Source organism: Acinonyx jubatus, chromosome A1, assembly GCF_027475565.1.
Source record: "Acinonyx jubatus isolate Ajub_Pintada_27869175 chromosome A1, VMU_Ajub_asm_v1.0, whole genome shotgun sequence".
Taxonomy (NCBI): domain Eukaryota; kingdom Metazoa; phylum Chordata; class Mammalia; order Carnivora; family Felidae; genus Acinonyx; species Acinonyx jubatus.
Window position 1 is genome coordinate 141,423,640 of NC_069380.1, and position 13,520 is coordinate 141,437,159.

Sequence of the window (13,520 nt, forward strand, 5' to 3'; positions counted from 1 at the left end):
TAGAGAAAACAAAAAGCAAAGGGTCTACCCTTAAGCTTTGTCTTCTTCTAGCACCGCCCTTTTTTCTGTTTACTCAGACAAATCAGTCAAAGGAGTATTTATTTATACACACTTCTACATCTCTCTCCTCATCAAAAACAGGTGTAGAGTGAATTTTTAATTTACTCATCCATTTGATTGCCTGGATGGTGCCTGGCATTGTGCTAGTGAAAAGCAAAAAAATAAAAAAAAAACCTAATCCCCCCCCCCCCCCCCCACACACACACACAAAATGTATTCTCTGCCCTCATGGAACTTTGAAAGGGGGAAGCAGTTAATATTTAAAGTTCACAGGAGGTGCCTGGGTGGCTCAGTCAGTCAAGCGCCCGACTTCGGCTCAGGTCATGATCTCGCAGATTGTGAGTTCGAGCCTCGCATCGGGCTCTGTGCTGACAGCTCAGAGGCTGGAGCTTTCTTTAGATTCTGTGTCTCCCTCTCTCTCCGACCCTCCCTGCCTTGCGCTGTGTCTCTCTTTCTCTCAAAGGTAAATAAACATTTAAAAAAATAATAAAAAACAATATTTAAAGCTCACGAAATCATATAAAGTATGATTATGGTAAATGCTATGAAAGAAAGAAAGTTAAATGTGTTGCACTGAAAAGGTTATAATGGGGGGAGTCAGGGAAGAGTTCATGAACTAGTAACTTTATGTCCAGAACTGAGATCTGAGGATGTGATGGGAGTTAATAGGCAAAGGATGTTTGTCTATACTTCAGAACCGATGTTGCTAAGTTCAGTGATCTTAATGGTGTTAGATCTGGGATACTAGTTGTCACCCTACTTGACCCCCAAGCGGTGCTGCACAAGGTTAATTTCTGTTATGTGAGTCCATACTTTTCCAGGTGTCCCCACTCCCTCTGGCTTCGTTTCTGTATGTTGTTCCCCAGTTTCACAATGTTGGAATTCCTTAGGGCTCCATCATGAGCCTTTTTTTCCTGACTTCATTAGATAACCTCATTCACTCTCATGGCTATAAATATCATCTGTCAAATTTATATTTCTAGCCATGACCTTTGCAAAATCAAACTTAACATATGTAAAATCAAATGCTTGATCTGTTCTCCTTTGAAACCAGCCAGTCCTCCATTGTTCACTTTTTGAGGAAGTGGCAGTTCCACACGAAAATTTTTTTCCCTAGTCATTCTTGATCCCTCCTTGTGGCTTGCCATTGTCCATTCATAACACTGCTAATACATTACTCAGTGTGTGCTGGGCTCTATATTATGTGCTCTTTCATATATTTCCGCCTCTATTCAAGAGTAAAACCAAATGTTAACCTTCCTGTAGGTTAAATTTCCTGGTGATTAAAATTTTATTTTGGCTTTAGGCTATTCTTTTAATTTGTTTATTGCACCATTTAGAGAATATGGCTTGTATTATTCTACTTCTGAATTTTTTAAACAAATTTTTTGGTGGCTCATGATAGTTGATTAGTTTTTCAGAATTGTGCCAGGGATGAGTTTATATCTTTGTCTGTTTTTTTCATCATCCTAGTAAGGTGTTAATTTCTCATTTAATTTTTTTAAGTTTATTTTGAAAGGGGGTGGTGCAGGGAGAGAAAGAGAGTCCCAAGCAGAATCCGCTCGGTCAGCGCAGAGCCCACTGTGAGGCTGGAACCCACAAACTGTGAGATAGGACCTGAGCCAAAGTTGGACGCTTAACCAACGGAGCTACCGAGATGACCCTCACCGCCCCCCCCCATTTAATTTTTTAAACTGTCTTTTTTCACTGTATGATAAAGCAGGATGGAGAGCACTGTCACTTGTGTGATTTTACTTTAGTGCTCATCTGGTACCTCCCTGTCCATAATTCGATTTTCAACTCTTCTTTGTCTTTTTGTTTTAGTTGTAACTCTTGCAAGCAGTAGTGAATTTTTGTCTATTGCTTCTGACCAGAGATTGTTAGTAGATAGATGGACTGATTTTTTATTTATTATCAGTCTTAACAAGTTGAGTTTTCAATTATTTTATTTATTTATGTCAGTTATAAGTATTTTGGTGGCACAAATAATTCTTTAAAATTTTTTAGCATTTATTCACCTTTGAGAGAGAGAGAGAGAGAAAGAGAGAGAGACTATGAATGGGGCAGGGGCAGAGAGAGAGAGAGAGAGAGAGAGAGAGAGAGAGAGAGGCACACACAGAATCCGAAGCAGGCTCCAGTCTCTGAGCTGTCATCACAGAGCCCGACACAGGGCTTGAACCCATGAACTGTGAGATCATGACCTGAGCCGAAGTTGGCCGCTTAACGGACTGAGCCACCCAGGCACCCCTAGAGGCACAAATAATTCTTAACCTGAAAATGCAACTATCATAAAGGAGGTAATGCATTTCTTGTTATCTCAGCACCCAAAAATAACATCTTAACATTTGCTGTATGTCCTTTGCTTATATTTGGAGGAGGGGAAGGATGAAAAAGAAGATAAAGAGGAATGGGAAACAAATTTCTGTATTAAATATCTTTAGGGGCACCTGGGTGGGTCAGTCTGTTAAGCATCCGACTCTTGGTTTCAGCTCAGGTCATGATCTCGTGGTTTGTGGGTTCAAGCTCTGCACCAGGCTCTGTGGTGACAGTGCAGAGCCTGCTTGGGATTCTTTCTCTGCTCCTCCCCTGCTCTCACTCTCTCTCAAAATAAATAAACATTAAAAAAAATATGTCTTTAACATAATGGGTTAATTGTTTTGTAAATTAATAGCTTATACTCTAGAGCAAGAAAATACAAGCATTCTTTGTTTTGGCACCAGGCACAATGCCTGATGTCTAAATATTCAGTAAATGTTTAAGGAGTGAATAAAGAAATAGACTTCTTAATTTTTCTTTTTTTCCTCTAAAGATTTCTATGGAGAATGACTATCTGGGTCCCCGAAGAATTGAAAGTCTACAAAAAGAAGATGCTGATTGGCAGCGAAAAGCTCATATGGCTGTTTTGTCTATTCAGGATCTTACTGTCAAATATTTTGAAATAACAGCTAAAGCACAAAAAGGTGAGTTTCCTAGTAAAGTTATCCTTGTTAGATATTTTTGGAAAGGAGTGGTTTAAATATTTTATGTTTGCAGCAGGTTTGTAGAAAAGTGTATAAAGACCATTCATAGTCTTGCCATTGAAAAAGATTATCAAGAAATTAAGGTATATGTTTTCATGCTTTTTGGGGCATGTGTTTACATATACTCCACCTGAAAAAATAGTAATGGGGTATTATTATAGCATAATTCAATTCTGACTAACAAATTACAGACCCCACAGCTTAAAAGCAGAGTTCCCAACAAGACTGCCCCCATTGAAGATACAACTTGGAATTTTAGAGGATTCCCAGGTCATCTGCACTTCTCACCAACTGCTACAAATTTGGGGGTTCATACAGCCTTTTTAGGTTTGATAATTTGTTACAATGACTCACAGAACTCAGGAAAGCACAAACAATTACTATTTTTAAAGGATACAAATCAAGACAAGCCAAATGAAGAGATACATAGGGCAAGGTCTGTCAAGGTCCATTTCTTCCTGCTTCCTTCCACGGGGCCACAGAAATCCTTCAATAGCTGTTTAAAACCACTGCTATTTGCTGTTTTAATTTTTTACCTGACGTTAACACAGTTTAGCTTTTAGGTTATTCCTTCAGCAAATCCACACTTGCTTAAAAGGTTTATTTGAAGCAGTTTATTCCTTCAGAATGCCACTGTGCCAAAGGAGAATGCTTTCCTTGGTTTTTCAGAATCATTTGACATTGTCACTAACACACATACACAAAATAGTTTGCTAGGTGAAAAATAGTATTGTGTTTTTAAATTTTGCATTTCTTTGATTATTATTAAGTTGATCTTTTTTGTTTTCATGTAATAAATGGTATTTTCATATCCTTTATTTCCCATTAGTCATACATTTGCTTATTTAACTCTTTGTATACAAATTATATTTGTAAACACCACCAGCTTTTATTTTATTTATTTTATTTATAATTATTTTTAACATTCATTTATTTTTGAGAGACAGGGCATGAGTGGGGGATGGGCAGAAAGAGAGGGAGACACGTAATCTGAAGCAGGCTCCAGGCTCTGAACTGTCAGCACAGAGCCTGATGCGGGGCTGGAAAGCACGAACTGTGAGATCATGACCTGAGCCAAAGTAGGATGTTTAACTGACTGAGCCACCCAGGTGCCCCTATTTTATTTTTTTAATGTTTTTTAAATTTATTTTGAGAGAGAGATTGAGAGAGTACACATGAGTAGAGGAGAGTCAGAGAGAGAGGGAGAGAGAATTCCAAGCTGGCTCTGCGCAGGGCTCCATCTCACAAACCATGAGATCATGGCCTGAACCGAAATCAAGGCTTGGATGCTTAACTGACTGAGCCACCCAGGCACTCCAAAATTAATGTAATTCTGATAAGAACTGTAATATTGTAGAATTTGACAAGAGGATTTTAATATTAATGAGAAGAGTAAATGCTTTATTTTTATGTTAATATGATTGAAAAAAATCGTATAGTTTGTATATCTTGCCATTTTATTTACATCTTTTCTTAGGGAGAGTTTCATATATTTTTTTTTTAATTTAGATTCTACACAATTCTCAGTTCACTTCTGGGTGTTTTATTGAAAAATTTTTTTTAATGTTAATTTTTGAGAGAGCAAAAGGGAGAAGGGCAGAGAGAGAGAGAGAAGGGCACAGAATTTGAAGCAGACTCCAGGCTCTGAGTGAGACACAGGGCTCAAACTCAAAAACCGCAAGATCATGACCTGAGCCCAAGTCGGGTGTTCAACCAACTAAGCCACCCAGGCAGGTGCTCCTTGCCCAAAAAGATAATAAGGGAATATTGCCGACAATTCTGTGCATTCAAATCCAGCAAACCTGATTCAATGCAACAATTTCTTCTTCTTTTTTTTAATGTTCATTTATTTTTGAGAGACAGAGTGCCAGCAGGGGAGGGACAGAAAGAGAGGGAGACACAGAATCCGAAGCAGGCTCCAGACTCTGAGCTGTCAGCACAGAGCCCAACACAGGGCTTGAACCCACCAACTGTGAGATGCTTAACTGACTGAACCACACAGGACCCGCCCCCCACCGTCCAATGCAACAATTTTTTGTAGGAAGATAAAATTATCAATTCAAGATGAAATCAATAACCTGAATATCCCTATAACTATTAAAGAAATCGGATTTGTAATTAAAACTTTTAGAAAAAGAATTCTCTAGGCCTAAAGAGGTACACTGGCAAATTTTTACCACATTTGAATAGTAGGACCAGCTTCACACAAGATCTTCCAAAAATACAGAAGAGGAAGGAATACTTCGAATTTATATGACTGAGATCAGCAATATCCTAAATCCTAAACTACATAAAGACAGTATTAAAAAACCCTACAGATCAGCATCCTGCATACATATTGGCAAACTTAAAGTATTGTACAAATTTTTTAAGAAATTAACCTTTGTGACCAAGTAGGAGTTTTCTTGATTCACTATTTGAACATCAATCAATGTAATCCACCAAATTGAAGGTTAAAGCTGTGGTTTTTAACTAGAGATAAATGTATCACAAAAGGACATTAGCAGTCTCTGGAGACCTTTTTGGTTGTCATAGCTACACAGGGTGTTAACTAGTATCTAGCAGAGGCCATAGATTATGTTAAACATCCTATGTTATGCAGGACAGCCCAAAGAATTTTGTGGAACACAATGTCACAAGTGTTGAGGTTGAGAGGCTTTAGTCTTTTCAAAAAACTTGCATGGTCAGTCATATCAATAGATGCCGAAAAAGCATTTGACAAAATAGAACATCCTGTATGTTGAAAACACTCAGCAAACTAGGAATAGAAAAGGAACTTCCATAACTCGATAAAAGGCATCTGCAAAAACCCTGTAGCCAACATCACATTTAATGAAGGGCCGAATTGTTTCCCCCATTTTAAAATAGGTACAAAGTCAAGGATGTTTACTCTTAACACCACCCCGTTCAACATAATATAATATTAGTTGTAATATGGCAAGAAAAATAAAATTGTCCCCATTTTAGTTAATATTGTTTATGTCGAAAACTGTATGGAATCTATTTTTTAAAACTCTTTAAACAGGTGACTTTCTACCAAAACATGTACAGAATTTGAATGCTTACAATTACATAACAGGTCTTTGATTTCTTTATCATAAGTAAATGGATAGACATGTTGTGTTCACATATTGGAATATCCAACATAGTAATGATCTTCGTTCTCCCCAAAGTGATGTATAGACACCTATAGTACCTATGGAAATACCAGCAGGACTTTTTCTTATAAACATAAACCAGCTAATTGTAATGTACATGAAAGGGCATAGAGGAACTAAAATACATAAAGCAGTTTAGGAAAAAAGAAAACCACAAGCAAAATCACATTACCTGACTTAACAAATTATAGAGCTACTGTGGTATGGTATTAATGGAAGAGATAGACATGTATATCAATGGAATAGAATGGAGAATAAGAAATAAATGCACAATACATGGACATTTACTCTTTGATAAAACAATTCAGTGGGAAACAATAAGTGGTATTGGAACACTTGGCCGTCCACTTGTAGAAACATGAACCTTGACCAAAACCTCACACCTTGTACAAAAATGAACTCAAAATAGATCTAAATGAAAACTGTGAAACTTCCAGAAGAAAACTAAGAGAAGAATCTTAGTAACCTAGAGAGTTAGGCAGAGTTTGTAGCAGTGGCACTACAAATACAAACTGTTAAAGTAATTGAGGAGTATGAACCATAAAAGAAAAAATTGATAAAATGGATTTCACCAAAGTTAGAAACTTTTACTCTGGCAGGTACTACCAAGAGAATGAAAAGATAGTATTTGAGAGAAAATATTTGCAAATAACATTTGACAAAGGACTTGTATCCAGACTATATGAAGAACTCTTAAAACTAAACAATAAGAAAACAGTTCAGTTAATAACTGTGGAAAGGACTTGAACAGAGGATAAAGATGGCAAAGAAGCACTTAAAATATGTCCAAGACTATTAGTCATTAGTATAATGCAAATTAAAACCACAATGAGATACCAATACACACCTATTAGAATGTCTAAAATAAAAAATACTGACAATACCAAAAGCAGAAAAGGATGCAGAGTAACAAGAACCCTTCCTTTATTGCTGGTGGTAATGCAAAATTGTACAGGCAATCTGCAAAGTGAATGCAGTTTCTTATATAAGTTAAAGATATGCTTACCATATAACCCAGCAGTCCCACTCCTGAGTATTTAACTTAGAGCATTAAGATAATTATAAAAACTAAAATTTTAATTTTACAAAATTAAGAGAACAATACACTAAAACGTTAATGGTAGTTCCTTTAAATGTTTAAAGATGTCATTTTCTACTGTAAACTATATAAAATAGTTGTATGTATACTATTTGGTTTAGAGTCTGCTTTCTAGATGCACTTTTTAATATTTAAAAAAAGTTTGCATTATGCTAAAAATATATAATCATTACAGAAAATTTAGAATATTAGAGGGGAACCCCCCCCACACACATCTGTAATGTACTGCCTCTGCAGCCACTTTGTGTGCCTATCAGTTTTTTAATACATGGTTTGTTACATAATTGAAATGATTATATGTTCTCATATATGGCCTATAGTTTGTTGGTTCTGGTTCTTTACAGTTTTGATGATTGTTCTTTATACTGTGCTTCTCCAGTTTTAATCAGAACATTTTTTACATATGATTAACATCATTCTAGGATTTCAAATAATTCATCAGTCACTGTAGCTTTCTTTATACCTCAATTCTGGTGACTTTATCCTAGCAGGAAGCCCTTGAACCTAAACACATATTTGCTTGGACTTTTAATTTTCCTTTCATGTGTGTGTTTCCTTTCCCCTGTTAGAGAAACGAAGTGAAGATCTCTCTTTGGCTTTATGCTGCTGAGAGTAAAAGTCCTCCTTTGTTTCTAAAAAGAAGGTTAACTTTCTAATTTCTCTTTTTAGAGGAAGAGTAAAACAGCCCCTTCTTTTCTTTCTTATACAGAGCCACATGTAACCTAATTTTGATATATTCTTGCTTAGCTTTTTTTTAGTTCAGTTTTTTTTTTTTTTTTAACATTTGTTTATTTTTGAGAGAGTGAGACAGTGCACGACTGGGGGAGGGGTAGAGAGAGAAGGAGACCGAATCCGAAGCAGGTTCCAGGCTCTGTGCTGTCATCATGGAGTCCGACGCAGGGCTCGAACCTGTGAACTGAGAGATCATGACCTGAGCTGAAGTCGGACGTTCAATTGACTGAGCCACCCAGGCGCCCCAAGCTTTTTGTTTAATGTTTATTTTTCTGAGAGAGAGAGAGTGCAGAAGTAGGGGAGGGGCAGAGGGAGAGGGAGACACAGAATCCGAAACAGGCTCCAGGCTCTGAGCTGTCTGCACAGAGCCTGATGGTGGGGCTTGAACTCATGAACGGTGAGATCATGACCTGAGCCAAAGTCGGATGCTTAACTGACTGAGCCACCCAGGCACCCCAATTTCTGCTCAGCTTTTAAAAACATCTTAAATTGGCTCATTTCTGACAAGTATACGTGTTAGCACATTAAACTTTTTTTTCTTACAGATTTAACATGATACTTTGTGAATACCAGAACTTCATTGCCTTCAGAGCCTTTTTTTTTTTTTTTTACATTGACTGATCTTCGTAGACCGTTATAATAGAGTTGTTATTCTGATAATGTAAATGGTATCCTTAGCAAGAATCTTTATTCTTGCCATCATAGGGAGAGAAGAATCTGTTGTAGAGATATCCTATACTGTTCTAGGGGTATTGCAAACATTGTACACTCACAATTTTCTTTATTACTGTCATATTTCTGAGCTGTTGGAGAATAATTCTAAATGAAGTGAGTTAACAGTGAGATGTAAGACTATGTTCTAGTCAAGGTATTAGAAGACTAAGTTATTGACTAGCTGTTGTGGTAGGTAAAACATGAGACTGAATTAGGACAGGGAGCTACCCCTCAGACTAAAGTAGAGAGGAAGTGATGGTGCCATGTGAAGTGGAAGAGACATTTAAGTAACTGTCATTCTCTGAATTCCCACAAAGGCTTTTAGACTTAGGTACGATATTTCCTTTTCTAACTCAATGGAATTGAACCCAAGAACAATTAAGTTTCTTGCCAAAAGTTATGTGTCAGTTATAGGTAGAATTGGGAATTTAACTCAAAATTATTTCACTTCAAATCCTTTTTCCTCCCTACATTGTACTACTGTATTGATCTTATGGTTGCAGAAATATTAAAATACAGTTTTAAAAGATGGGCAGAAATTTAAAATTGCAGAATCATTTGTTCAGCCAACATGAATAGATTTTACTTGTTTGCCTAAAACTGAGATTCAGAGCAAAGTTATGCACTAAAAAATTAACCCTTTTGTTAGCACTCGAAGGCCACAGGAAAACAGAAATCAAAATAATTGATTTAACTATATTCAGAGGAGATTATAAGTCAGCAAAATTTCTTATCTAGTAGGAATTCAAAAGATAGTTTTTAATTGTAAATTGATAAAGAGCAGTATTTTTTTTTTTTTTATTGAAATAACCACCAGAAACAATTAAAAGCATTGGGCATTGAGACTAGGGGGTAGGGAAGAGCTGAGCCTGAGAAACTGCTCTTGTTAGTTATAACCCTGCCTGTACAGTTTTAAGTTTTACGTATGTACTTGTGTTACTGGAAAAAATTTTTTTTAAGATTTCATAAAACTCTGAGGCAAAGATTACTGAGATATACTTCCTTGCACAAGATGGTTAGGACACAGTGGTAGTACAAAATTAATTATCATTTACCTCTGGACATATAAAAGATACTACTAATCAGTGTGTACTGACTTAAAGATGATGTTCAGTACTAATCACATCGCCTACCTCTTTTATAACGAGTGTATCTCTGACCTGTTAAAGTTGGTGGGCATAAGGATGGTTTTATTGTGTAAGGACCCAGGATAAGCCACTACTGTACTATATTATTAGTGATAAACTTCTTTACCTAGAAGATACTAGCTGTTTGATGTCAAGAAGTATCTCTTGACATAGGGCTCTGTTGTTGTAAATAAAAAATTCTTTTTTCTTTTTGGGGGAGGTGGAAGATGAAACTAGATGTTTTCTTTGAGTCTTGATTGTGCCGTTCCAGCTCTAACCTCTGAGTAAGCTCCATGATAACATCTAGGATTTGTTTTTTGCTCCATCAGATCATTGTATTTTTGGAGGACTCAGAATGATCAAATTTAACACATGGATTTAAATAAATAATCTTAAATAGTTATGACTGATTTCAATTAGCATACCCAGGAAAAAGTATAAACCTTTGTAGAATAAAGTATAAAAACTTAGAATTTAATGACACTAAACATATGGAAGAATATTCTTAAAAGTTTGAAAATCATGGTCCCCGAGTGGCACATTGGGTTAAGCGTCCGACTCTTGATTTCCGCTCAGGTCATTATCTCAACAGTACATGGGATTGAGCCCCTACCCAGCTCCCTGCTGACAGTGCAGCATCTGCTTGGGATTAATATTCTCTCCTCTTCTCTCCCCCCCCCCCCCCCACTTTCCCCTGCTTTTGTGTGCTTACTCTCTCTCAAAATACATATTTTTAAACAAAAGTCTTAAAATCTGACAAATCAGTTTTATCTTCAGAAATTTCTGAGGATGATTATTTAGATTTCTTAGTGATGATTTGAGAATCTAAGATACAGTTGAGTTGTGTTTTAGAGCCGCTATATAGGAAACCTAAGGGAGTAGGATTTGTATGTTTAAGTGTGTGGTTAGTGAAATCTGAAACTTTCAAATTGTTTAGTATCAAGTTGTCGTACGTCTTAATGTCTCTTTAAAAAATTATTATTAATAGCTGTGTACGATCGAATGCGAGCAGATCAGAAGAAATTCGGTAAAGCATCGTGGGCAGCAGCTGCAGAACGAATGGAAAAGCTCCAGTATGCTGTTTCTAAGGAGACTTTGCAGATGATGAGAGCAAAAGAGATCTGTTTGGAACAGAGGAAACATGCACTAAAAGAAGAGGTAACAAAAACCATCAGAAAAATGAAGAAAAGATTTGCTATTTCATTTTTGTATTTGTACAGGACTGGCATTTTCTGACTCTCTAGGCAGTTAATTTTTCAGTGTTTCCATGAGATGATACTCAAGATGGGGGCCTCTGATTTGAGTTGGCCACTAGTAAGAGACGTATAAGGTATTCTCATAAGCGTCGCGATGTGACTGTAGGCAGCAGTACACTATTTAAAAAAGTTGACATTAGAATTTCATTGTTGTCTTTTAAATGTTTTGTACTGTAAGGTTCAAAGGTCTGACAGTTATTTTTTAAAATCTTCTAAAAAGGTTTGTTTGTTTAGAGAGACAGAGACCTTGCAACTGGGGTAGGAGAGAGATGGAGACGATCCCAAGCAGGCTTGGTGCTGCCAACACACAGCCTGACATGGGGGGTTGAACTCGTGAAACCGTGAGATTGTGACCTGAGGTAAAACCAAGAGTCGGATGCTTAACCGCCACCAGACACCCCTTAAAGCTCTGACAATTATTTAAAAAGTTGCACTGCCCAGAGCAATAAAGAAAAATCCTAATTCAGAACCATTACCTTTTGGAGTTTCCCATTTTATTACTGAACACAAAACAGGTTCAACAGAGGTCCATTTTCTTGACTGTACTTAATTTAAGACCTCGTCATGAACCCTCCCCCCCCCCAAAAGACTAGTTTTACAAATCCTTGAAAAGGTTGCTGATAGACATATTTAAAATTTATCTAAATGATCTTTTAAAATTTACTTTTTCATGATCGTCCTGTTCATCAGTGGTTTTAGTATCTTCATACTGTCCAGTGCAATGTGGAATAACCCCCCCCCGTCTTGCTTGACAATATTGAAACCATTAATTATACTATTTTTTATTACCTCTGAGGCTATTATCTTTAAACGCTGTTAAACACTTCATTATTAAATTTGACCAGAACAGATGGCCTTTCTAAAAATTTATTTTTTAATTTACATCCAAGTTAGCATATAGTGCAATAATGATTTCCAGAACAGATTCCTTAATACCCCTTACCCATTTAACCCATACCCCCTCCCACAATCCCCCCAACAACCTTCTGTTCTCCATATTTAAGAGTCTCTTATGTTTTGTCCCCCTCCCTGTTTTTATATTATTTTTGTTTCCCTTCCCTTATGTTCATCTGTTTTGTCTCTTAAAGTCCTCATATAAGTGTAGTCATATGATATTTGTCTTTCTCTGACTAATTTCACTTAGCATAATACCCTCCAGTTCCATCCACGTAGTTGCAAATGGCAAGATTTCATTCTTTATGATCGCCGAGTAATACTCCACTGTATATGTATACCACATCTTCTTTATCCATTCATCCATCGATGGACATTTGGGCTCTTTCCATACTTTGGCTCTTGTCGATAGTGCTGCTATAAAACATTGGGGTGCATGTGTCCCTTCGAAACAGCATACCTGTATCCCTTGGATAAATACTTAGTGCAGTTGCTGGGTTGTAGGGTAGTTCTATTTTTAGTCTTTTGGGGGAACCTGCATACTCTTTTCCAGAGTGGCTGCACCAGCTTGCATTCCCACCAGCAGTGCAAAAAGAGATCCTTAGTCCGCATCCTCACCAACATCTGTTGTTGCTTGAGTTGTTAATGTTAGCCAATCTGACAGGTGTGAGGAAGTATCTCATTGTGGTTTTGGTTTGTATTTACCTGATGATGAGTGATGTTGAGCGTTTTTTCATGTGTTGGTTGGCCATCTGGATGTCTTCTTTGGAGAAGTGTCTATTCATGTCTTTTGCTCATTTCCTCATGGATTATTTGTTTTTTGGGTGTTGAGTTTGATAAGTTCTTTATAGGTTTTGGATGCTAACCCTTTATGTGATATGTCATTTGCAAATATCTTCTCCCATTCTGTCGGTTGCCTTTTAGTTTTGCTGTTTGTTTCCTTTGCTGTTGAGAATCTTTTTTATTTTGATGAGGTCCCAGTAGTTCATTTTTGCTTTCCTTTCCCTTGCCTCTGGAGACATGTTGAGTAAGAAGTTGCTGCAGCCAAGGTCAGAGGTTTTTACCTGCTCTCTCCTCAAGGATTTTGATGGCTTCCTGTCTTACATTTAGGTTTTTCATCCATGTTGAGTTTATTTTTGTGTACAGTGTAAGAAAGTCCAGGTTCATTCTTCTGAATGTCGCTGTCCAGCTTTCCCAGGACCACTTGCTGAAGAGACTGTCTTTATTCCATTGGATGTTCTTTCCTGCTTGGTCAAAGATTAGTTGGCCATATGTTTGTGGGTCCATTTCTGGGTTCTCTATTCTGTTCCACTGATCTGAGCATTTGTTCTTTGCCACTACCATACTGTCTTGATGATTACAGCTTTGTAGTATAGCTTGAAGTAAGAGATTGTGATGCCTCCTGCTTTGGTTTTCTTTTTCAAGATTGCTTTGGCTATTCGGGGTCTTTTCTGGTTCCT

The 13,520-nt window shown here is 37.0% G+C and overlaps 1 protein-coding gene across 1 annotated transcript in view; it reads left to right on the forward strand.

Annotated features, from left to right (window-relative positions):
* JMY (junction mediating and regulatory protein, p53 cofactor) overlaps positions 1–13,520 on the forward strand; it is a 98,603-nt gene that overhangs the window by 49,457 nt on the left and 35,626 nt on the right. Inside the window, exons 3-4 of the mRNA XM_053224299.1 lie at positions 2,870–3,020; positions 10,899–11,068. Coding sequence (XP_053080274.1) covers positions 2,870–3,020; positions 10,899–11,068 — 321 coding nt within the window. The remainder of the gene's footprint in view (positions 1–2,869; positions 3,021–10,898; positions 11,069–13,520) is intronic.